General features: G+C 40.6%; 1 protein-coding gene across 1 annotated transcript; it reads right to left on the bottom strand.

The window, feature by feature from the left end:
* Positions 1-12164: 12164 nt before the first annotated feature.
* On the bottom strand, positions 12165-16404 carry LOC143584173 (protein INCREASED PETAL GROWTH ANISOTROPY 1-like). Its single transcript, XM_077066276.1, has 6 exons — positions 15100-16404; positions 14017-14148; positions 13736-13917; positions 13539-13650; positions 12521-12652; positions 12165-12438 (listed from the first exon to the last, which is right to left on the bottom strand). The coding sequence occupies exons 1-6, from the start codon at positions 16297-16299 to the stop codon at positions 12358-12360; spliced, it is 1839 nt and encodes a 612-aa protein (XP_076922391.1). The 5' UTR covers positions 16300-16404; the 3' UTR covers positions 12165-12357.
* Positions 16405-25272: the final 8868 nt, after the last annotated feature.

Genomic DNA, 25272 nt, shown 5'->3' with positions numbered 1-25272 from the left:
CTGTACCAAGGGAGGCTTTCCTGCGGGGACAGCTGGCTTACTGCGTGTAAGGTCTTCATCTCTGAGCATGATGGGTCCTACGGATCCAGTTGGTCTTTGCGTAGACGTACCTCTTCAAGGTGAGTCTTGTGGGTCCAACTGGGCTTTGCGGGAACCTACCTCTTCAAGTCCCCCCAGTCCATTGTTCTTCTCATTAATTGTTAATAAGTGAGGGGAACTTTTGGATTTTAAGCAAAGGGCTTTAAAACGGGTTTTCGTTTTTTAAGGTTCTCCGTGGGGATTCTTCCCGCAGTTTTCCTAATGTCACTTGCAGAAAATTCCCGACTTTTCTGCCTGATCTTTGGGTATGATGCGGGTAGGTGTGTAACCTCTTCGCAAGTCGGGAGCGTTGAGTTTCACTTGTGTAGATTCTCCAAGAGGTTTTGGTAGTTTTAGACATAGTGATCAGTTATGTTAAACAACCAATTCCACCTTGAAGCTTCAAACAATCTAGTTCTCAACGTTCCCGCCATGCGGGGGTGTTATTTCTCTTTCCGCCAGCATGGCCCATAAGATCGATCTCCTTGGCTTCAATTCCCTGCAAGTGCTAAGTATGTGAAGGGTTTCGCCTTGACACTGTACCCGCACTTGTCTTATGGTTTCTTGCTTTCCAATGTAAGGGGGTATATTCCCTCTTATTTTTGAATCTTTTTGAAATTCGGAGGGTTGGTGAAAGGATAAGGACAGTCCAAACGGTTGAAAGGACGTTGGCGTCTTCTGACGGTTTCAGGATGCGCAGGAAGTTGTGACGACGTGACAGCATGTGGTCAATCTGAACGCTTTTTCAGTCGCGTGGGCGCGAGTTTCATGGCACACGCCATTCTGACATCTGTTGCCAGCTTGCTTTATCCACACGTGTCGCCGTGTCATTGCTCCTACGCTTTCTCTCTCATTCGCATTAAATTCATCGCATTCATTGCGATGAGTATATAAGGTGGAGAGGGTGTATTTCGTCCATTATCTTCACTTCACTCTTCTTTTTCTTTTAAGCGATTTCCGGCGAATTCTCATCTTTTCCGGCGAGCATTCTCCTGAAACCGCTTTCTTTCATCCTTAACATTAAAAAATGTCTTCTTCTTCTCATGACCCAGAGGTTAACGTCGAAGAGTCCGACGTTTTGCCCGAGAACCCGACGTCAACGTCCGATAAGGACGATAAGAGTACTGCTGGCGAGTGTCAGTGTACTCTTTCTCTCGATGTATACAATTACATCGTCAAGAAATTCATGCTGGAGCCCTATGAGCCGGAGTTGCCGGAGACCAACCAGATGGTATACGATGCCCCTAAGGGCAAAATAGGGGTTTACGCTTCGTTCTTCATATATGGGAATCTAAGATTCCCATTAACGAAGTTTGTATACCGTGTTTTGGAGAAACACGGTGTTCATTTGACAGAGGTGCACCCAATGGCAATTGCTAAAGTTCGCCATTTCGAATGGGTGTGCCGTATTTTGGATATCGAGCCTCGAGTCGACCGCCTGATGACCTTCTATACTTGGAGGTGCGTCCAGGGTTGGTATACCCTTGTCACTCGGATCAAAGGTTTGAAGATCTGTACTACTGAGCGTAGTCTTCGTTCTTGGAAGCGTGAATTTTTCTATATTTCCGCTCGTGTTGTTCCCATTGCGATGACGTTTAAGAATGGGAGGGCACTTCCTAATTTTCCGGCTTCCAATTACCAGGAGACGGAGTGGTTCACCAAGATTTCCCAGATTCAGACTCTTGTTTATCGCTTCTCGGAATCTAGGATGGTCATGCTTGGGATGAGTCGCGTGTGGAAGGACGCCGGGTCTGGGACGCCGCAGATACCCATCGTTCTTGAATACGGTTTGAACTATATTCCTTGTGGTACGCCCCGTCTTTTGTGTTGGTTTAGGGTTTTCCTTCTAACATTGTTATCATTTTTATTTCAGATGGGAACGACTTACAGTCGCTTTTGCACCCGCGGGAGACTGGTGGTCCCACGCGGTTGGGTACTCGTGATCTTGATGAGAACGAGTTGCCCGTTTTGGAGAAAACTGCGGATAAGTTCGTAGAGGTCTACCCGCCAGGCCATGAGATTTTAAGCGCCACTCGGCCAGGTAATGAGTTCTTTAATCCTCTTCCTCTTCATGCTCACACTTCTGCTGGAATTCTTCTGATCTTGTCATCTTCTAATGAGGGATACGCAGATGGGCCTTTTGTTGTAAGGAAAAAGAAGGCGGCTAGCGTGAAGGGCAAAACGAAGGTTGCTACCTTCGTTAACTTGGGGGATCAGTCTGATTCCGAGACTGAGAATGAGGAAGCGGCGAGGAACCTTGGTGGTGGTGACGAGACCATTGTCTCAGAGGTTGAGACAACGACTGTCACTTCCGAGCCTCTAAGCATTGCGACGGTAACTGGCGTGAAGAGGCCATTTTCATCGGGTCAATCTCCGCCTATCATGGCTTTCAAGATCAAGAAAACCAGTAAGTGTACTTTTTGTGTACCTTTTCCGCATCTCCTTCCGCCTTCGTTTTTGATATCTTAAGGTTTTTCTTTATGCATAAGTAGACTTATCTGTTTTTGAGGAGAGTGGTGCGGGAGGAGTTGGTTCAGGACCCACGACGATAGGTTTTGTCAACCTATCCGAGGCGATGACCCAGGCGGCTGCGTCTGTTTCTGGTACTAGTTCTGTTGCTTTTACTGTTGAAGCAACTGTTCCGGTTATGACGTCGTCTGTCATGGCTGCTGTGCCGACGATGGCGTCCACTTTCGTTGCTGCGTTGAGCAGTTCAACTTCTTCGCCAGCCGTCAGTGCCATATTTACTATGTCATTCACCGGACCGGCGGTGACTTTTTCCATGAGCTCATCCTCATCTGTAATGACTGCAACGGTTATGAGTTCATCTCAAATGAGTTCATCTCCAATGGTCTCTACCTCTGTGACTTCTACGGTGTCACATTCGGCGTCAACAACTACTTCGTCCTTGGCCAGTTCTTCAGGTATGTTTAGAGTTGGGGCCTCTAGACTTACCTCTGTTGATGAGGGGGTCCGATCTTTTCCCCCTTCCCATCTCCTTGACCTCTTGGATGGATATCCTTTAGGTTCGGGTGATGGGTTTAGTGGCTATCGGCCTGTTATCGACCCTACAGATGCATGGGGTTACTTTGGCCTGTTATCCATCCTTGTCATTTTTTCCTAACTGTTTTCTGTTTTTGCAGTTTCGGATTCCAATGAGGTTTATGCTCCAAGGTGGAATATCCGCCGAGGAACAACTCTCAGGACGGCTGCAGACTGCGTCGATTGGACACGCCATGCCACTCCAAGTGGTGCATTGGGGGAGGCAATGGTTAGCTACCAGAAAGGCAGGTTGTCCACCGAGTTCCGAATTCTACTTGCCCGGATGAGCCGCGTGTCGAATTACTTTGTCGTGAAAACGATAAGTTAAGGACTGCGCGTAGCTTGGAGGGGTCTCAGGTGCGATCACTGAGGGAAGAGAACAAGAAGCTTGCCGCCGCCGTCACTGAGAGAGAAAAGGCCTTCAAGGACCTTGAGGCCGAAATGCAAGCTAGGCATGAGGCCCATTCCAAGGCTTCTCAAGCTGTTAACGAACAGCTTAGGTTGGCCAAGGAAACTGCGCGTAATGCGACTGAAAGGGCCACAAAAGCTGAAGCTGTTGCTGAGCCTCTACGCACTAAGAATGAAGAACTGAAAGCTAAACTGGAGAAGCTTCAGCAGGCTCATAAGGCTTTGTCTTTGGAGGACGCCAAGAAGCTACAAGAGCTCTTGGATCAGAGGGGTGTGCTTGATCGCACTGAGCGCAAGCTTAAAGGCGTTGAGGAAGCTACTGCCAAGGAGGTGTTGCTTGCCAACCTTAATAAGAATGAGGCCGAACGCGCACGCGATCAAGCTCAAGCTACCCTTCAAGGGTCCTTGTCCAATAACGATTGGCTTCTACGAGAAGCGTTGCCGCAGGTACGCATAGCTCAATTATTCTTTGCTTTTTGCTTTTTATACTTAGAAAAGTTTTTTTTTTTTTTTTTGTAGGTTGTGCATCGGATTTTCGCGAACACATCCTATGATGATGCCATGAGCACAGCCCTCAACGCTTCTCATGAGGATGGAGAGAAAGTTGGTTTCTTACTTGGCCTAGGATTTGCAGAGAAAAGCATCTCGCCTTCCAGATTTCCTCTACACGATGTTGATACTGAGGCTGCCTATGACCAAGCTGTGAACCAGTATGCTGCTTTCTCTCATCCGGTCGTGGAAAAGGTGAATGAAGTTGCTGCTGGTGATGACGGGCTAGCTGTTCTCAAAGCTTTCCTTGAACAGCCGCAGCCAACTGATGGTGCGGGTTCAAGTGGGTTTGGAGGGAGTGGTCCCGAAGCCTGAATCTTGAGATTCCTCCAAGCCGTTAGGATAGATGTGCACTTTTTGTAGGCGGGTAGATACCTAGCCATTTTGTAATGTTTGAACAGCTTTTATCGTGAATATAAATGTTTTGTTAATGCCTTGCCTTATAAACATTATATGATTTGCTCATGCATATTTTAGGTTAACGTAGCAATTTTCTAAGTGTTTTGAATAAGTCAACCTTTCGACGCGTGTCAGATAATAGGTTAACGTTCTGTTTCGTCTATCATGATTGTGCGGGTAGGACCGTCACTTTCACTTAGTAGAATGACCAAACTTCATCTATATCTGACCTGCGTGAAGGTTTTCCTCATCTTTTCCTTAGAAATTTTTATTGTTTATTTGTGTTTATGCGGGTTGTGCCGCTTTCTACACGCAACGGCTTACTTCCTCCCTCACTTATTTATGCGGTGAATACCGGCATATCAGTGTGGTCAGATCATAAGTATAAAGGCAAGGCTATCAGCATCAATGTGATAAAGAGAATCTTTTCCATTAGAAGTGGCTCTAGGCCTGTTCGTTACAAGTTTGGAATTGATCTACATGTAGCATCTGCGTAATTGAGCTCTATTCCATGTTCTTGGGATGGGGGTGCCATCGAGCCTTTCGAGCCGGTATGCGCCCTTTCCCAGAACTTCTTTAATAATGTATGGCTCTTCCCAGACCGGGGCCAGCTTTCCTGGGCGCTCCTGGTTCGAAGCCTCGTTGTTACGCAGTATGTAGTCTCCGACATTGAAGTTGCAGAGTTTCACCCGCGTGTTGTAGTGCTTTTGCATTTGTCGCTTGTAGTTCTCTTCACGCGCTGCGGCTAAGTCTCTGCGCTCTTCGGTCAGCATAAGGTCTAACCGTCTTTCCGCATCATTGTAATCTGGTTGAGTTATGACTCTTGGTGAGGGTAGACCAATCTCGATTGGAACCATGGCTTCAGTGCCATAGGTGAGGCTGAATGGGGTTTCACCTGTGCTTGCTTTTTTCAGCGTTCTGTTTGCCCAAAGGACATGTGGAACTTCGTCCACCCAGCCGGATCTATGCTCCAAGAGTATTTTCTTTATGCCGTCGACGATGCTCTTGTTTGCTCTTTTCACCTCACCATTACCCTGCGGGTGTGCCACTGAGGTAAAGGTGTGGGTGATTTGAAGTTCTTTCAGCCACTTTTGTAGCTTTTGGTCAGCAAAATTGGTGCCGTTATCGCTCACCAAATTCTGTGGAAGTCCAAAACGACAAATAATAAATTCCCAAATAAATTTTTTGATATGTTTTGCGGTTGTTTGGGCTAGGGGTTTTGCTTCTATCCACTTGGTGAAGTAGTCGATGGCTACCATTAGGAACTGAACGTTCCCTGCTGCTGTGGGAAATGGGCCTGTAACATCGATGGCCCACTTCTGGAATGGCCATGAAGAAGTGACTGGAACAAGTTCGTTCTTCGGGCGATGCGTGTTGGGTGCGTAGAGCTGGCAGGACCTACATTTTCTGATGTAGGCCAGCGCATCCGTGTGCATCCCCGGCCAAAAGTATCCCGCGTTGTTTAGCTTAGCTACAACTGCGCGTGGACCTGCGTGTACTCCACAGATGCCTTCGTGTACTTCCCTTAGGAGATAGTTGGCATCTTAGTCGTCAACGCATCAGAGGAGTGGACCAAGAAAATTACGCCTGTAAAGTATGTCATCAACAAGTTGATAGTTCAGTGATTTACAGCGTATCTTTCTTGCATGTGTCTTTGACTCTGGTAGTACACCCGTCGCAAGGTAATTTATGATTGGCGTCATCCATGTTTCCGTGCCAGTTTGGATGACACAAATTTCCTTGTGCGGGACTGATGGTGCTCCAAGAAGCTCAACGCGGATGTCCTTTCCCAAGTGGGTGAAGGCTAACGATGCAAGCTTGCTTAGCGCATCCGCAGATTTGTTTTCGCTTCGCTTGATGTGCACAACTTTGCAATCGTTGAAATCGCGCATAAGGGTTTTTGCTTGTGCGAGGTACAGGGCCATTGTGTCGTTCACGGCCGTGTACGTCCCGTTTATCTGGTTGGCTACTAGCATGGAATCCACGTGGGCTTCCAAGTTTTTCACCCCTATCTTACGCGCAATTCTTAATCCGGCCAAGAATGCTTCGTACTCCGTTTTGTTATTCGTACTTGGGAAATCCAGCCGAATAGCGTAAGTGTATTCTTGGCCTGCTGGGTTAGTAAGTTTCAACCCTGCGCCTGAACCTTCGTTGTCTGCTGCTCCATCAGTATAGAGTCGCCAGACATCGTTAATGTCCTGTGCTGGAGAGGGTTGAGCCTCTTCCTGGCACTCTTTTTTCCGCGAAGCGGGGACTTCTGCAATAAAGTCGGCCAAGACCTGGCCTTTTATGGCTGGTCTTGGCTTGTACTTTATCGCGTATTCTCCCAACTCAATTGCCCATTTGGCTAGGCGCCCTGACAACTCGGGTTTGCCTAGAACGTTTGCAAGTTTGAAGTTTGTGAGAATGATGATTGGGTGGCCTTGGAAATATCGTCTTAGCCTGCGTGAAGCCTGTACAAGCGCTAAGACTAATTTTTCGAGGGTGGAGTACCGGGTTTCCACGTCTGTTAAGACGCGGCTTACATAGTAAATGGGCATCTGGATGCTCTTTCGTTCTACTAGTAAGACTGCCCCAGTTGCTCTGTCTGTGGCGGAGAGGTAGAGAATTAATTCCTCCCCCACTTCTGGTGCTGTGAGTGTTGGGAGTTCGATCAAGCGTGACGAATCTCTTGAAAGGCTGCTTCCGCTTCTGGTTTCCAGCGGAAGTGCGTTTTCTTCAAACAATTTCTCAATGTTGACACGAATGGGAACGACCTATCCGCATGGTTTGCCAAAAAGCGGTTAAGTGCGACTAGTCGTCCATTCAGTGTCTGAGCCTGTTTGATGGTAGTAGGTGATTCCATTATCATAATGGCTTCAACCTTTTCGAGGTTCGCTCTGAAGCCATCTTTGGTAACGATGACTCCTAAGAACTTCTCATCTTCCATCCCAAAGGAACACTTGCTCGGGTTGAGCTTCATGTTTATCTTTCTGAGCGTGTTGAAAGTTTCTTCGATGTCTTTCAACATCGCCTCTGGCTTGAGGATTTTGATGACCAAGTCATCCATGTAAACCTCCAAGTTCCTCCCAATTTGGGCATGAAACTCTTTGTCCATCAGGCGTTGGTATGTGGATCCGGCATTCTTTAGTCCGAATGGCATCATTTGGTAACAAAATGTGCCATCAGGCGTCCGAAATGCGGTTTTATCCTGATCGTCAACAGCCATATGGATTTGATGGTACCCTTTATACGCATCAAGGAAGCACTTAAGGCGAAACGGTGCTAATGAATCTACCTTAAGGTCAATTTCGGGTAATGGGTAACAATCCTTGGGGCATGCTTTGTTTAGGTCTTTAAAATCTATGCACATGCGCCATTGTTTGTTGGATTTTGGTACCATGACGGGATTTGCAACCCATGTTTGATATTTACTAACGCGTACGATGCCTGCGTCAAGGAGTTCCTTGACTTGGGTTCTACACGCGTTAGCCAGCTCAGCACCCATTACGCGACGCTTTTGTATGACCGGCGCAAACGCCGGGTCACACTTGAGCTTATGCTCAGCCTTACTTCGATGTACACCAGTCATGTCAGCTGGTGTCCACGCGAAGATGTCGGCATTTTTTTGCAACAAGCGTTTGAGTAAGGTGCGTGAGGGATTAGTGATCGTTGGGCCAATGGTAACGGCCTGGTCAGGGTACTTGCCATTGAAGGCCCATTCTTCTGGCTCAGAAGTGGTTGGTTTAGCCATTTTTGGTTTGGGTTTAGATGAGACAGATGCGATGCATACCTGGGGAATGCCCATGATCATAGCGACGCCCTCAGATGTTGGCCATCCCATCATACCATGGACCGAAGACACCACGGCATTAAATCTTCCATCCCATCTCTCCCGAAGAGAATGTCGTATGTGTGGTGTGGCTTCCACATTACAACGAAGTCCACGTCTTCTGTGCGGGAGTACTTCCCGTCCGTGAGAGTGACGGGGAAAGATAGGATTCCCAAGGGGGTGTTTGTGCTGCCGTCGAACCCTTCCATCGAGGCGTAAACTGTTTCTAGGCGTTCTTTGTCTTCGTCGTCTAGCTTGTCGAAGAACTGCCTATACATGACCGTTGATGACGCGCCATTATCAGCAAGGGTGCGGGAGGTGATGTAGTGCCCCAGCTGGCTTTTGATGACTATGGGGCCTTCTTTGTTGGGCCCCCCAGCACACGCGGGGAGCGCACTTCTGCTTCCTTCCACGCACTTGGCTCTGTTGTTCGTCGTTTTCTTTCTCTGATGTTGCCGTGAACCATGTGAATGCTGATGTCGACGAGCTTCCGTCCATTGCCCTTGTACCGATTGTCTTTCCTCCCTCCGTTCTTGATTGACGCCACGAGGTGTGTGAGTTTCCCATCTTTGACGAATGTTTCGACGACATCCTTCAAGGATGTGCATTCCTCCGTGGTGTAGCCTTTTGTCCCGTGGAAGTCACAGGATTTGCTCTGATCACCGTTTTGACGCTGTCGCATTATTGGAGCCTTTGGCCATGGGAGCTTCTCGGTGGCAAATATCTCGGTGACGCTTTTGGTGAGTGGCGTCCATCTGGGATTCCGGTTCGACGACTGCATGTTGTCCCTTCCGCCTAAGAGAGGGCGAGAGCTGGATGAGGTGTCAAAGTTTACCCTTGACTGCCAAATACCAAGCTTCTTCTTGTTGTTTTGCCGGGCGGTACGGACATTATTTTCTCTTGTTCTCTGGGTGTAGAGGTTTGTGCTCTGGGGAAGATTTCTACCCAGTTGCTTCTCCGTTTCGGCAAAGCCACGTGGGTGGCATGCCGTCTTTACCTGTCATGATGGCATCCCACGTGGGTGGCATGCCGTCTTTACCTGTCAACGTGCGGATGAGCTCTGGGTACTCAGCGCCCTGGATGAAAGTGGCGCGAACCAGATCTTCGCTAATAGTGCCCAGACTTAGCTTCTTTGAGTTGAAGCGAGTGATGAAGTCTAGCAAAGATTCGTCTTCTTCTCGGATGCAGTTGAGGATCGTCCGTTGCTATTCAGTATATTTTCTTTGTTGACTGAAGTGCTGGCTGAATTTGTGCTGGAAGTCTGCCCAATCGTAGATGTGGTGGACCGGTAGACGATCAAACCACGCTCTGGCTGCCCCGACGAGCGTCATTTGGAACATGTAACACCATGTGGGTTCCGTTCAATTACTGACGGTTGCCCCCGCTATAAATCTGTTCATGTGATCGTCCGGGTCATATATGCCATCGTAAGTGCCTATGTTGGACATCTGTTTGGCACTCTTTGGAGCGATTGCTTCCGCAATGTCCCTTGCAAATTTGGACGTTCCCGCATTCGCAACAGTTGATCTGAAAGTTTTGGAGAAGTCACGTGGGTTTCCCTCCGTGTTCTTTGGTTTGAAAGTTTCATTCGAAATTTCTTCTCGAGTGGAAGTCTGCTTCTTTAAGCTTCCCTTTCGCGTTATGACGTGGGTTTGCGTCACTGTCAGATTCTTCCCAATCACATCATCCACATACTCACAATCATTGCTCATGTTGAGCTGTTGTCGAGTGCTTCCAAATTTGTCATTGGCCTGTTGGAGTGAACGTAAACGTTCGTCCAACTCGGCTTGGAATTCTTTCTAACGTGCTTCCGCCCAAGCTTTAACTTGTTCTGGTGTTTGTCAGGGAAGTCTCGTCTGTTGTTTCCCCAACTGGGTATCAATGAATCCCAGGAGAGGATTGTTTACTGCACTTGCCCCGGCTTGGGTAACCGGGGTAGTGTTCGTAACAATCGTGTATTCACCGGTGTTCCCCCCAGTAGCTGGGGTTGTGGTTACCGGAGTTTCTTGGTTACCCGGTGGCTTTGGCATCAGAGTAACCTTAACCATCTTTCCAGAAGTTTGAAAAAACTGAGAAAAAGAAGAATAAGTTCTAGCTTAATGCACGGATGGCGCCAGTGAATAAACACTAAGTGACCCCGACAGATTAAGGATAATCTTAGGGTTAAGTAGATGTTTCCCACGAGGGTTAGGTCCGGCAAAGATGGCTATTCTTCTCAACCTGCAAAACAGGCACCGTAAGCTCGTCACTGAGAATGGGGGGTTCCTCCTTGTGACCACCCTCCGGCGTGAGAATCAGACTAGGTTGCTCTAAATATAAGTCTATATAGAGAGAAATAGCTAGAGAGAAGATAATGATACCGTTCCAGGGTGTTGGAGTATTTATAGCCGAAGGTAGGTTTCCAAGCAGGTACGGCCAGCTGTATATAATATTCCTTTTCCACCAACTATGGGCTACGTTCGTGCCATGATGGGAGTTGGTGGGTAGGCAGCGGCTGATAGTGACATTTTGTACTGGAGCGTGCTCCTCCTCGTACTATTGTCAGTGAGCTGTCACCCTGTGATTGGTTCATGGGTTGCTTTTGTCAGATCTTGTCTATTTGTCCATACCTTGGTAGGTATAGTACAAAAGATCTTCTAGAAGCGTACGGACTGGCTCTTTTGGGCGGGAATATTCCCGCCATATTCCCGCCCTGCTCATTCCTTCTTCAGGTGACATTACTGAAGTATAATAGTTAGTGCCTTATACGTGTAGCCTTACTGTTAGTGCGGGTAGCCTTCCTTCTTGGCTTGTACCCACAGCTGCGGGGACAGGCAGGGTACTGTACCAAGGGAAGCTTTCCTGCGAGGACAGCTGGCTTACTGCGTGTAAGGTCTTCATCTCCGAGCATGGTGGGTCCTGCGGATCCAGTTGGTCTTTGCGTAGACGTACCTCTTCAAGGTGAGTCTTGTGGGTCAAACTGGACTTTGCGGGAATCTACTTCTTCATATGTGGTGCAAATAAATACTTCATGTATGGGGGTCACGGAAGATATATCTAATGGATCTGCAATAATCTCTACTTAAAGATTCCCGTCAAAGATATATCGATAATTATTACAGATCAACGAGCTATATTTAGAAAACCATAGTTGCCAATAATTAAGTTGTATTCTCTCATAGTGATTTGTTGCTGGTTACCGACTTAACACGGCAGATTTTAATATCTTAGTTTTTTCTTGTGTGTGTGTGTGTGTGTGGGTTGGGGGGGGGGGATATATAGTGGAGAAGAGTCTCACCATCAGATGGGAATATCTAACATGAAATTAGGGGTGAGTAACTTAACCACTATAACCATTAACCGAACCATAAGCAACAAAATGTGGATCAGCTTTGGTTAAAGGTAATTCCAAACCCGTCGTAACCAAACCGACACATTTATTTAACCGAATATATGTTTGGGATTAACTACCACCAAACATATGGTCGAATTCTACCATTTTGATGTTTTTATTTCAATGTTTGTTATCGAATTAACTTGAATTTCATTGTTAGATTATATAATGCAATTTGGTTTAATATTTGGTATTATAATTATAAATTATATATTGTGTTGGATTAGATCATGCAATTTTTTTAAGTATTTGCTACCACACTTTTAGGCCCAAATACATTGTTTTGTTTGGTTAACCGACCCATAACAGACTTGATAATAACCTTCAAAGCCGATTAACCAGCCGTAACAACTTGGTTATTGTTAAAGTTATCTATTAACCAACAACTTGGTTATGGCTATGGGTTTGACCCAAAACCGCACCAACCCGACCCATGCACACCCCTACATGATATTTGTCCCGTAGAATAAACTAGATAAGTTCGCTTTATTAACTATATAAAACCTGATCTTGCAAATAAATCATTAGTGAGCAACCGTTCGATCATATAGGAACTTAAAACATATGAACTTCAAAATGGAAACACAAGATCAATGTATTAACACGAACCGAGTCCCTCTTTACAGCAAAAAAGCCCGTTACCGAATGCTGAAGCTGAGTTTGCTACAAACAAAGAATGTTTAGCAAGTAGTAGACCTCATCGTTGATGGCACGTCGTTACTTTATCACGCAACTCTTGAAACGCCCTCATCGTTTCCACGTCAAATCCACCCGCAAACTGTCACATATCCAATTCAACCAGAACATTATTATTTACCTTTTCTATATTAATAAAAATACAAACGTTTTTACAATTTTACCTGATGTACACGAAATGCAAACCGTACTCCTTGAACCATCAACTCTTCTTCTTCGGGACCACTAACCGTCTCGAGCTCTGCAGATACTCTTCTCATGTACTTCATCGCTAATTTAACCGACGCAAGCTTGATCTACAATATGCCAAATATTATTTATTATTTCTTGCCAAATTTTCTTACATTTTTCAAAAGATTATAAGAAAAAAAAGTATTAAAAAAACAAGGACATAAGAGTACGAAATGCAAGGACTAATGTTACCCCATCCAAACATTCGAGTCCACATAAACTGTAGGCCCTTTTACTGGATTATAAAACCAGAATCTTGAAACGAATGTACAAATTATTATGCATACGGTACAAGTTGTCAAAAACATTTCTTTGTTTTAATAAAAGCGTGACATATAACATCTTGGATATCATAAAAGGCAAACCACATTCTCCAAAAACTAAACTCATAAACCAAGGTCAATGTACAACGTTTGATGCATGGTGTACAAGTTACAAAGCGGCATTGCATTAGAAACATCTAAAAAGGAGTGTTTTAACCTTCACGTGTGAGCATGAAGGGTAGGGGACCTAGTAAAGTGAACAAAATAATGGAGATTTTTTTTGGCATTTTGTAACCAAATCAATATCATAAATTTTTATGTTTTAGTGTCTAATTGCAGACCAGACACCATGGACACAACTTACTTTTTTCTTTTGGGGACCACTAACACCTAATTTGTTGTGTACTCTATATTAAACGATGTTGTGTTACTCATGTTACCTGGTCAAAATCTATGTTTTATTATAGGATGCTGTTTTTTCTGGTATATTTACTTGTTAATGTTAGATATCATACACATGAAATTGCCTACTTTTAAGCTATAAAAAAGTACCATATAAACCCTGGACTTGTTTAAAAACAATCAAACAGTCATTACATTTTTATCATTATCATTATCACTTTTATAATTAGTTATGTTATTATTTTTACTATTATTAAGTTCTTTCAAAAATAGAAAACAAAATTACCTGAGCTACAAATCCAGTTTCTTGCATCCAATCCATTGGAATATTAAACACTTTGTATCGTGTCGAAGCCGATTCTCTCATACGCGATAAATTATAAACTCCATGCTCTAATCTGTTACCATAACAAACCAGCATAAATAAATTATACAACCAATTTCAGAAATTATGATTTAAAATTATTTTGAAGATATTCATACTTCTCAAACAATCTTTGCATTTTCTTGAGAGCAGGACAGCAAGCCTGACGTGGATCATCACGGAACGATGATGCCTCGGATTCAAGCTTCTTTAGATCACAATAACCGAATGCAGCTTCTCTTAATGCGTCCGCTTTTTGTTCAGGCCAGTTAAAGTGTTTAAGAACTGCCCTCTCATCAACCTGGAATTAATTATTTAAAAAAAAAGTATTATTTCGTATTTAAAATTGATTATGTATTGAACGTAATAATAAGGGTTATATGATGAAAGTAAATATTACCAGGTACGAGAGTTCATCATCTAGCCATTTTACAAAGGGGACAACATCCTCAATATCTGTGAATGATGCATTCTCAACTTCCTTGATTAAAAATCTTATGAAATCACCTTGTGTTTCCACATCTGTCTTTATCTGTAAATAATTAATTACAACAAAAACAACTGTTAAAAAACTTTAAAAAAAATTTTGAATTTATTTTCACGTGAAGCTGGTGGTGATATATTGAGAAAAAATGATGGTTCCATCAACATAGCATCTATAGAGAGGTGAGGTGGACCACCGTAAGAATTTAAATCAGAGATGCTTATAGAATGTACATGTTTTGGTGCATGTAGTACAAGTTATTCCAAATTATTGCAAGTTACTCTTCAAGCAAAGTTACAAAATCTTGGGAGGTACTATTTATGTAGCATAAGGTATAACATATATTATTACTATGACTTTGACTGGTAATTTTCGATCTTTTATCTTGAATCAAATGTGGGAACGGTGGTGAGTTAAATGCTCATGATGAAATGCCGAACTTACCCTTCAACGTTTCCCTATTATGATTTTGAAAGTTACAAAATCTTGGAACGTAATAAAATATGTAGAATAAGGTACAGATTGTTACTATGAATTTGACTGGTAAAATTTTTATTATCTTGAATTAAACAGGGGTGTGCGCAAAATCTAAAATATCAAACTGAAACCCAAACCAAGATAGAAACCGACTACTCGGTTTTGAACTTTAGTAAAAATCAAAATATTGGTTTCGGTTTGGTTTGGTTTGGTTTTGTGTTTTCTAAAGTAACAAAAAACCCAACTAGAAAAAAAAACGAGAAAACCATAAAAACCGAACCTACTGACGACTAAATAGCAATTAAATGTGAAATCGGTGATGAGGTTTATTATGCCCGAAATGCCAAAACTACCCTTAAGCCTATCCCTATTATGATTTTGAAATATCAAACTGTATTATTATTTAATAATTTAATAATACTCAGCCAATTTATTACGAAAAAGTGTTAGCTTAAAACTGGCTAAAGGGCAAAATAGTAAATTAACCCACACTCTACTCTACGATGGCTATTGGCTACTTACAGCAAGCAAATGTGTAGACCGGTTCTCGATTTCTCCGATCATGTCACGTGTGTTGGCCGTTGCCGGAACATCGCCGGCAGCACCTCCGTTGCATGATTCCCGACGAGATTCTCGCCGCATTAACGAGTGATAAAACTCGACCACCTCCGGTACTCTCCGTACCTTCTCCGGCAACCGCTTTAAACTCTTCGGCGGTGGTGGCGGCGGCGGAGGAGCAGCTGCAGCTTTGTGGGTTTTAGCCGGGGGTGGCGGTGGTGGTGGCGGAGGAGCTGCTGGTTGTTGCTCCGTCAATGCTCGCTCGGCCGAGCTTACGAGCGAGCTGTTAGATGATGCTGATGATGATGACAATGATAATGATGATGATGTTGACGGCCGTGGAGGCGGTTTCGGAACTCTCGGGGCTCGAGAACGTGGCTCGAGTAGTGATTCGTTAGTTAAATCTAACGAATCACACCGAGAGAGCCTCGGTAGGTTGTCGATTTCTTCCAAAATCGACTCCTTAGAGCTTGATTCCGTAGAGCACTCGCTAGTGTTCCGATTATTATTAATATTATTATTAATTGGAACACTAGCGAATGTGTGGCCGCGTTTCAAGCTTTTAATCAAGTTGGATTTCCCGGATATATCCATCAACTGTTGAAACTGAAACCGTTGCGAAGCGGTTGCAACGGATTGTAGTTGTTGCAACTCCAACTGCTTAATCCTGTTATCATATTCGAGCTTCTGTTCGGATAATTTCGAATGCAGCATTTCAACTTCCTGCTTTAACCTCTCATTCTCGGCTTCCAAACACTCGATCATCTTACCCGATCGATTAATCTCCGAATCCTTCTTCGAGATCTCGCTTTCAAAAACCGGAACCAACGCAACAGACTCTTTAAGAAGCTTCTGTTCCAAAAGCTCGGTTCGCAGACGCGACTCGCGCTCTCGTAACTGTTCAACCAAATGCATCAGGTCAGCCACGTCCGGAGGACGGGGCTGAACCTGAGCTGAGGACTTGGGGAAGTAAACCCCAAAGGAGCGAGAGAACATCGCTCCTATTTGCGGCACCTTTCCTCCTCCTCCTCCAGACGCTTGAGACGGAGAGGAGGAGGAAAGGTGCCCCTGCTGTCGTTGTTGTTGTTGGTTGGTTGCTTGTGATTTGGAATTCGCTGGGGATTTGTGAAGCCCCATTGCGGATTTGACTTTACCGGCTACCATTATTGTTAGATATGTTTACAATGGTTTGTGAGATTATCCACAGAAGTCGTTGTTAGGGTTACCTGTGAAACAGAACATAGGGTGAGGAGAGAGAGAGAGAGAGAGAGAGAGAGAGAGAGATTAAAAGTAAAAAAGAAAAGAGGACACGAATGACGAGGAACGGTCGTCTTGGCTTTGTGTTTTGAAATATTTGAGGAAAGTTTAATAATGGAATTTAATTAAAGGAATAGGTCTGGTCTTGCTACCCGCCAAACACATTTTCAACTTAGGCGAATAAACTAATACTCATTAATTATTGTCTTTTTACTAAACTACTACCGTTTTCTTTTGCATTAATCACCTCACCTCTTTATAAAAGTTATCCATGTTGAACATCTTCCTTATAAAAGTTAAAAACACTTATAAAACGTTTGGTTAAAGCATTCTAATTTAATCTTTCATATTATGTGGGAGGGTGTTTTTTAAAATTTAAAGAATGATTTATGTTTTGTGAGTGAAGAATTTTTTATATTTTTTTGTATATTTGAAAAACATATTCTCTATAATATTTTAATATATTTTGAAAGTAATTGTGAGTGAAAGAAAGAGAAATAATAATGATATAGGTATATAAAAGTATTATTTAATTGAAAAGAAGAGAGAAAATATAGTGTGTTTTTGTGTAATTTTATATTTAGAGACAGGGAGTTGGATGCTTATAGTTAACAATTTTTTAAGAAAAATCTTTTAAGCTTTTTGTGAAATTATTAACTTACTCTTATGTCTTATGATATAAAGATAAAAATCACCATAAGTCCTATCGTATTCACTTTGAGATGTTTTGTGACAAAATTACCAATAATATGGAGAACATACCATTGTGGATGGTTGACTGGGTTGCATCACTCACAAGATCTTGTGAGTATAACAAGATATTGATCGCAATCATGTCTTTGGTATGGAGTAACATTGACTCTTTGAGTCTTGAGATTATTGATGTGCTATAAATAAATGTTTAATCACATGATATTCTTTATATTTAACCATTTTCATAGTGTTTTACATTATTAGACTTGTGAATTTTCGGGAATGAACAGGACTTTGGTGAGAAAGAAGCAAAATACTATACGAAAAACAAAAAATTGCACCAAGTATGGACAAATATCACCATACACAACCTTGGGTATGACCGTGCCACTCCAAGACTCCCAAATAAAGCTCGAAGTGCGAGTCTTACCAACACCAAACATGGATCAATCCAATCGACACGACCATGAGTCACAACAAAGCATATTTAAGCCGACATGATCGACTTTAGAAATGCATTACAATGTTGACCATAAACACAGTTAGGTTGACATAAGTTCAGAGACATCATGACCGTGTCTCCATTTTGTTGGAGTGAACTAACATCATTATGTATATCCCGGCCGTGTCTTAAGATCAGCACGCACTAGTAGAAAAATGTCTTTTAGACGCGGTGAAAATGGCTTTTAGACGCGGTTTTGGACCGCGGCAAAAAATAGGGAGGCAAAAGCTAGTTTGGTTTTTAGACACAGTTTTGGAAAGCGCGGAAGAAGGCCACTAAACCACGTCAAAAAAAGATGTAACATTTTCTATCAACAATCTTTAGATGCGGTTTAAAAACCGCATCAAAAGCATATACACCATTTTAAAAAAAATAATAATAAATTGCAATTTAGCATCAATTTTAGATTTAGCCACCCAAATCTATTTCAATACAGAATTTTACCAATCCAAACCCATCAAAAATCAAAAACTAAACCAAAATGCATTAAACCTAGAATTTTATAATACAAGCTCATCAAAATACATTTTTCTATCAAATAGAACATATTACAAACTATACTAAAATCTATTAAACGATATATAAATCGAAACCACAAACGCTTTATTCATCAAATACCTAAGTTTGTAAAAAGTTGCAGCATCATGCTCTTGAGTAAGTTGTCAATATATGCTCACGAGTGTGGCAATAATTTTGTCAAATTGTTGATTCAAAGCCCTATGTCCAAAGTGTCGTCTGGGCCAACTGTTTATTCACTAGAACTAATATTGCTTTTTTCATTTTTTTTGCCTACAATAAATCAACAAACTATATTATAAATAATGGCAAAAATATAACAATAATAATAATAATATACAATAATTAAATTTACCAAAGCTTCATCAATAGACCTTGACATAATGAGTTCTTTCTACTTCGTTGCAGTGAGACTCTTAGGATAAGGATTTTCATTGATTCGGTGTACTTTTTATAAAGCTTAGCAGCTTAATTACTAAAAAATCACAATGTAATTTTTAGCTCTTGTAATTGTACGTTTCTCTATATCATCATTTGGAATATGCCACGTCTCCTAGTTATATACAAAAAAATAGTTAAACATGTACAATAATCAACATATTTCATATTTTTAAACATTTACAAAACATATAACATAATACCTTAATTTGTAACCATAAGTTTTTCCATCTTTCTTTTCCAGCTTTTTTGTTTTCAATCCAATACGACATATGTGTTCTAAGTGACAGTCCAAGCATTGAATCAGATAGACTTGTGTTTAGACCAATTGGTGGCTAATTTTCTTCAAATTCAGAGACCATCTAATTATCTCATAGTTTCTTTTTACAAGTGAACTGTGTATGCCTCAAGCTTGTTTAGACATAACTGTAGTTTACTATTCATAAATGATAACATAATATGAGTTACTTATTTACCTATAAACTACTCTTGCTTTAAAGAAACTGGTAGTACTTAAATGGTATTGTAGTTAACTAATAAAGATCAATTTATTTCACTTTAATCAATATCTTTGACATAAAAAAGTCAAAAGGTGTACCTACACACTTTCTTAATCGCCGGGTAGAACTTAATTTAAGAAACCAGTTTGTACATAATCGAAAATGATTTCTAAAACAAGAAAAACAAAACCCATCAACAATTTAGGATTGGAAAAACGATAGGTTATTCACTAAATACCATGTACCATATATAAAAGAACATATAAGCCCTAATTATATGATATTCACGTTAAGGGATTAAGCATACCACTCATATTTCCAGGATACGTATATAACAAATAGTAATTGGATGTTGATAAGAAACTCTGGACTCATCTGGCATCAAAGGATTAAACTTTACCAGCCTTAACCAAATAATTAGATTTTGAGAGAAAGCTTACTCATTAAAACAAGTCGATATCTGAAACGAATCATACGTTGTGACAACCTTAATCCCAAAGTTGTAATATTTAGACCAATTAACCACAATCACCACAGCAAGAAAATGTTGGATATCGATTCCATAAGATAATTTTGGGCAAAATCGAAACCCTAAAACCGATTTGGGCAAATAAAAACAAAATTAGTGGAAAACGTGCATGAGGAAGTGAAATGGGGAAGAAGTGTAACAACTGGACATTCTTCTAAATTGCTCCTCAAGTAGTGAATGAAGCTGATATGGAAAGGGTTATGCTTATAGACGTGCTTGCTAAATGGGAGGGAAGAAGATGATTAAAGAAAACTGATGGAATCAATTGGTTAGGGTTATGCCGATTATAGAGTGGATAAGGAATAAGAAACCATTGATTTGGACGCGGTGTTTAAAATACCGTTGCTAATGTTGTTACTTCAATTTTTAGACGAGGCTATAAATCTTTAGAAGCAGTTTGTTGGCATCTAATTTACAAGCTTAATGAGAAAGACAAAAAATTTTAGAAGCGGTTTTTGGGTAGTACCGCATTTAAAAAGGAAACCTAGCCGCGTCAAAAGTTCATTTTTCTAGTAGTGACGGTTGGGCTACCAACATTTCTGAAAATCATGGTCTTTTGCCCTCGAAAATACAAGCTCGTATACACAAAAGCTGACAAATCTTTTAGGAGGAGCATCGATAATGACATGATTGTGCCTACTTTTTGGCATGGCCATGCTCGCCAGGATTTTGCCTATAAATAGTGGGGGAGTATTTTTTCAGAATTCATATCTCATTAGTAAACCCAATTCACATTGTTCTAGGTCGATCTCAGCTGTTCAAGAGCGTTTCATCACTCGTCGAGCTTTAAGAAGTATTTTATCCACAAGAGCGTTTCATCACTCGTCGAGCTTTAAGAAGTATTTTATCCACTTTATATTGAATTTAGTCTTATAAACGATGATTAAACCAAGTGCTTGTGTCATGGTTATGACCATTTGAGGCTAAGCTTTTCGTATCACTTTTGGGAAGATGAATTTTGATGTATTTATGTTTTAATCAACACTAATATGATTGTGCTTATGTTATTCCAATTCATAAAGCCATGATTATTTTTATTGAATATGAGTGTTTGTTTATTTTTAATAAAGATTTTTGGTGTGTACTTTTTTTAACTCGGTTGTTAACGCAAAAGATGCACATCCAAGGGTCACACAGTATATATACAAACCCCGAGCATCGCTTTGAAAATATTAGGTGGAGTCTAAAGTTTTTGTTTTTTGATTTAACATTATTTCATAAGTTCAACTACAAGTTTAAAATGGCATTCTGTTATTTTAACCGTAAACCTTGGATCATTGATATGGTACTTCAATCCCAATTGTAAGTTTGATATGTCATTCATTTTGGGATTTAAAGTATGCTTGATGATAGCTATGGTTGGTTGAGTCTTACACTAGAGTTATCTTGTGTTTTAAGATGTTTTTTTTAACTCCAATTTGGCAGGCGCCGAATGTGTTTGCCATCCGGTCTGATGAAAAGTTGTGGTATCTCACTAGCCTAAACAAGGACTTTTTTTGCCAAATCGTAATAATAATAATAATAATAATAATAATAATAATAATAATCGTTTCAAACATTATTATAATCGGGCGATGTGTCTGTGTTAATCATTCGTTTGTATATTTAAAATGATAAATTGTGAAAAAATACGTATTAAAAATATATACACTCTTACACACATCAACTACCAAAGGTTCATGGATCGAGTAGATTGACACGTAATGAATTTGGCGCTATAAGCATGCCATTAAAGAAAATAAAAATTGATATGATGCCAGTGAAATCAATTTGCAAAGGTCGAAATCAATAGGGTCTATGAAGGATATTAAGATCCGAGGATATCAAACAAGGAAAGGCAGGATGAAGTGTGAAAGGGATGATATGTAGGAAACGTTAAGGAGGGGCGGCAAAGATGATGCAAACGCCAAACGATCGAGTAGTGAACAATGGAAACTTTTGGTGTGATTTAAAGTTGGGTCAAAGACGCTAGTATTACTACATGATATACATGTAATTGTCTCAACTGATTATAGGTATTTTTTATTTTTGAAATCAATATTGAACTAAAGATGACTGCGAGTTAATCCAGTACTCTACATTAAAAGTACACATTGAAAATGCACGTGGGGTAATGATATTGAATAAAAAGTTGGTGTTGTATATATATGAGCAAAATAATAAAAAAAGAGTTTGTTATCATAAGAGAAAAATATGAAAAGGGATGTGTTTAAAAGAACAAGAACTTATGGTGTAGCAACAAGGGCGTGATAATTGTTATCAAACCCTTATGAAATGATCACTCTTTTTATATATCCAAAAACATGCATGGTTAATGTCTATTTACTCATTATCAATTTCAAGCCGCATTGTGCTTTATTGTAGAAACGCCTGTTATGCCCCATTATGCTCGGGAGATGGTGTATGGGCTTTATCTGTTCCTATAACACCCCATTACCGATGATCTTAGGTAAGCTTTAATTTCAAATTAAAGTTGCCGAAGTTATTGGCATAACTTCATCACAACGCATGGATTTTGACACCCATTGCTTTCATCACTACTATAAACTAACATAATATCCCATAGTTGGTCGCATTGCCTCCCAAGATATATTAAATGTCATGCAGCAAATTGCTAGATTACATTAATGAGATAAGACTCCATTTGTCCACTTAGTACGTACCGGTTTCTTATAGGTTCAATGCCACCTAAAGAGGATTATTCTTACGTTAAATAGACAAATTAAAAGATATCCTCTAAAAATAGTGGACAGAAGTCCCTTGAGGGGTCCAATGAGCAAAGACCGTTGGTTAGATTAAGTTGTTTAAAGTTGCTTGAATTTGATCACAAGTATTAAGTTTGTTCGTCAATATCTAAAATAGTCTCCAAATTGGATTTATTCTTCATAAGCAAATTTAGTGATTAAAATTAACTTGGATTTTCAACATCAAATTAAGTTCTTGATAGGATCTAACTTTAGTCTTCGGTACGAAAGTTGTTGATTACAATCAACTTTGTTATTCAATGCAAAAGTTGGTGTAACTGTAGTGGTTACGATAGTTATAACCACTAACACTAACTGTCATTACGTTTATTGTAGAAGAAAATCTCGTTCTTTAAGAAACTTTTTTGTTATATATATATATTCGATTATTGATTTTGTGTTAAAAAAATCAAAATCAAGAACACCTCTTTAGTTGTTTCTTTGCATCATCAATATTTTCTTTTCTGTTTGAAATTTTGCAATGTTCTAATCCACCCATATATTGAATGTTTCAAAACAAAGAATAAGCCCATGTTTCTAACTAGGTTGAGAAAACTGAAGTTATTTAATGGGTACTACCCATTCACCGGCCAATCATACACCGTTATTTCATTTCTAACCTCAAGTACTCACAATTATAAAATAACTGGAAACACATACCCACAAGTACCCTAAAACTTTTTTGATCATTAATGAATTTTTTAATTTCTTCAAAAGTTTCCAATAATAATATACACACACGGTAAACCTTTGCCATAAATTGTAAATTGGCAAACTACCCATATAGTTATGGGTGGGTTTGCCATATGGTAAAGTACCCATGAACCTTACCCACACTAGTGCCCCGACCCCTCTAATGCTATTATATTCACATTAAATTTGAAAGTTTCTCATTTGTTTGTTACCAGCGTCATTGTTATAACAAGCTCAACCTAAGGTTCTACTTCGTTTGATACAAATTCAAGAAATTATTGCTAACTGAATATCTTTTCTTGTTATACTTTTATTGACCAATAATTTGAGTACACATCAAAGTAGTTGTAACTCATGCAGAACTATTAATATTGTATGAACTATGAAGAAGAATGAAGCTATACCAGCCTTCACTCTTTCGTGTATCATATTACATGTATATACATAATTGTTTCATATACTCATAATTAATATTTACTTCACGTTTGTTACTCCGATTAATTTATGAAATCTGAGTGTTGCATATTAATGTGATTTCATGGTCTTCTTGAATTATGTGATCTAGATAAACGAATGAATATTTATATGATTTACGACGATTTATTCTTATATATTTCTAACCTGACTTGTTAAGCTTTACTAGTTTGATAAAAGTTAGCCTCTAAATTCCTGTGATCAAGAAGATGATACAGTTGCTATACCTAGTATAGCAGTATTTGTGTCTTAAGATAACACAAAGAAATGATAAACCCTCCGTATTTGCTGATGTATATGGCTCTTGTTCCTCTTCTCTTGATTTTTATGAATACTGTAATACGTAAAATACAATACGGAAAAGAATAATGATTACATTTTAACAAAGTTTTTTGGTTTGGCTAAACGTAACCCACCTCTCTCTTTTAGTCGTCACAACTCACACCCCTCGCCCTCGGGCCTTTTACTTATCACTTAATTAAGTAATATTCTCCCTTGCCATATTAAAAGGGAAAAGGGCCCTATTCTTTGATGTTTTCAGTACAATGGAAATTTAGAAGATGTTTTCTTGGGACATAGTCCCTTTTTGCTAAAAGAAACTCACTAATATGTCCCGTATAGGGCTATACGGGACGTATAGCCCGCCGTATAGCCCTATGCGAGGCGTATTGGTGGATGTGGAGTGTCTCTAGTAGGACCCAATTTAGAAAATGAATACGTTTAGCCAACCTTGTACTTTTCAATGATTACCCATAAAGTCATATCGTATCATGTGATTTGGATGTAATTTACTTTGGTAGAGTCGTACATATAGTTGATTAATTTAGGGATTTTTTGTTAGCTTATTTGCCAATAAATGTAGAGAAAATCATGTAGTACCGTATAGATTTTAGTAGTATCAGGCTATATAGTTATCGAGATTTACTTGTAACGTGAAAGTTCATAGTATACTACTGGTACAAGTTAAGAGGTGTGGAGTTCACGATTTTCCAAGACTATTGTTGCTTCAGTAATGAAAAACCTCTGGCTTTCATGTCATGAGAGGGTTTAAGGGGCATCACTCCTTGGCGGGTGTAGTGCTCTCGCAGAGTCAAAGGGTTGGATCCTTGTGGGGTCTAAGGGGCAACACCCTTGACCACGTCATCAAAATCACATAGATTGGCATGATGGTAAAAAGGTTGTTTGAAAATGATTTTCGTACTACTATTCGGTAGTGACCAAAAGTCGGTAGTGACTTTGAAGTTCTATAGTAAATTTGAAGGTCGATAGCGGCTTTGTGACTTTGGTAGCTATTGGATTTACTCCTGAATGTAACTGCTACAAATTGCACCACAACTACTATAATTGTCTCTTAATTTTTGTGATTTCTTACTACAATATTTGTGTCGGTTCGACCCCTATATAAGAAAACTACTGGATGTAATTTCAACATCGAATTCGCATTTTGAATCTTCACATAAAGATATCCTGTTAATAGATGAAATCTACGATTTCTACATAGTAACACAAAAAATCAGGTTCTTTCACTTGATTAAAGAAAATAATTTTAACAGATCATACATGAAGAGGTAGGTCCCAGCAGAGCCCAGTTGGACCCGCAAGACTCACCTTGAAGAGGGACGTCTGCGCAGAAACCAACTGGATCCGCAGGACCAACCATGCTCAGAGACGTGACGTCCTTACGCGCAGTACGCAAGCTGTTCCCGCAGGAAATGCCTCCCAATGGTGAAGGACTCTGCCTGTTCCCGCAGCTGCGGATACAAGCCATCAGGGAAGGCCACCCGCGCAGCA

The sequence above is a fragment of the Bidens hawaiensis genome, unplaced genomic scaffold (genome assembly GCF_021521415.1).
Source record: "Bidens hawaiensis isolate Kalapana, Puna unplaced genomic scaffold, B.hawaiensis_p1.1 tig00032836_1, whole genome shotgun sequence".
NCBI lineage: Eukaryota > Viridiplantae > Streptophyta > Magnoliopsida > Asterales > Asteraceae > Bidens > Bidens hawaiensis.
This window is presented reverse-complemented; position numbering and strand designations above follow the sequence as displayed.

Coding starts and splice junctions, on each gene's coding strand:
- LOC143584173 (XM_077066276.1), bottom strand. CDS start 16,299: ATGGTAGCCGGTAAAGTCAAATCCGCAATGGGGCTTCACAAATCCCCA. Junction 13,918..14,016: donor ATGATGAACTCTCGTACCTG/GTAATATTTACT, acceptor AATTAATTCCAG/GTTGATGAGAGGGCAGTTCT. Junction 12,439..12,520: donor TTGCATTTCGTGTACATCAG/GTAAAATTGTAA, acceptor GATATGTGACAG/TTTGCGGGTGGATTTGACGT.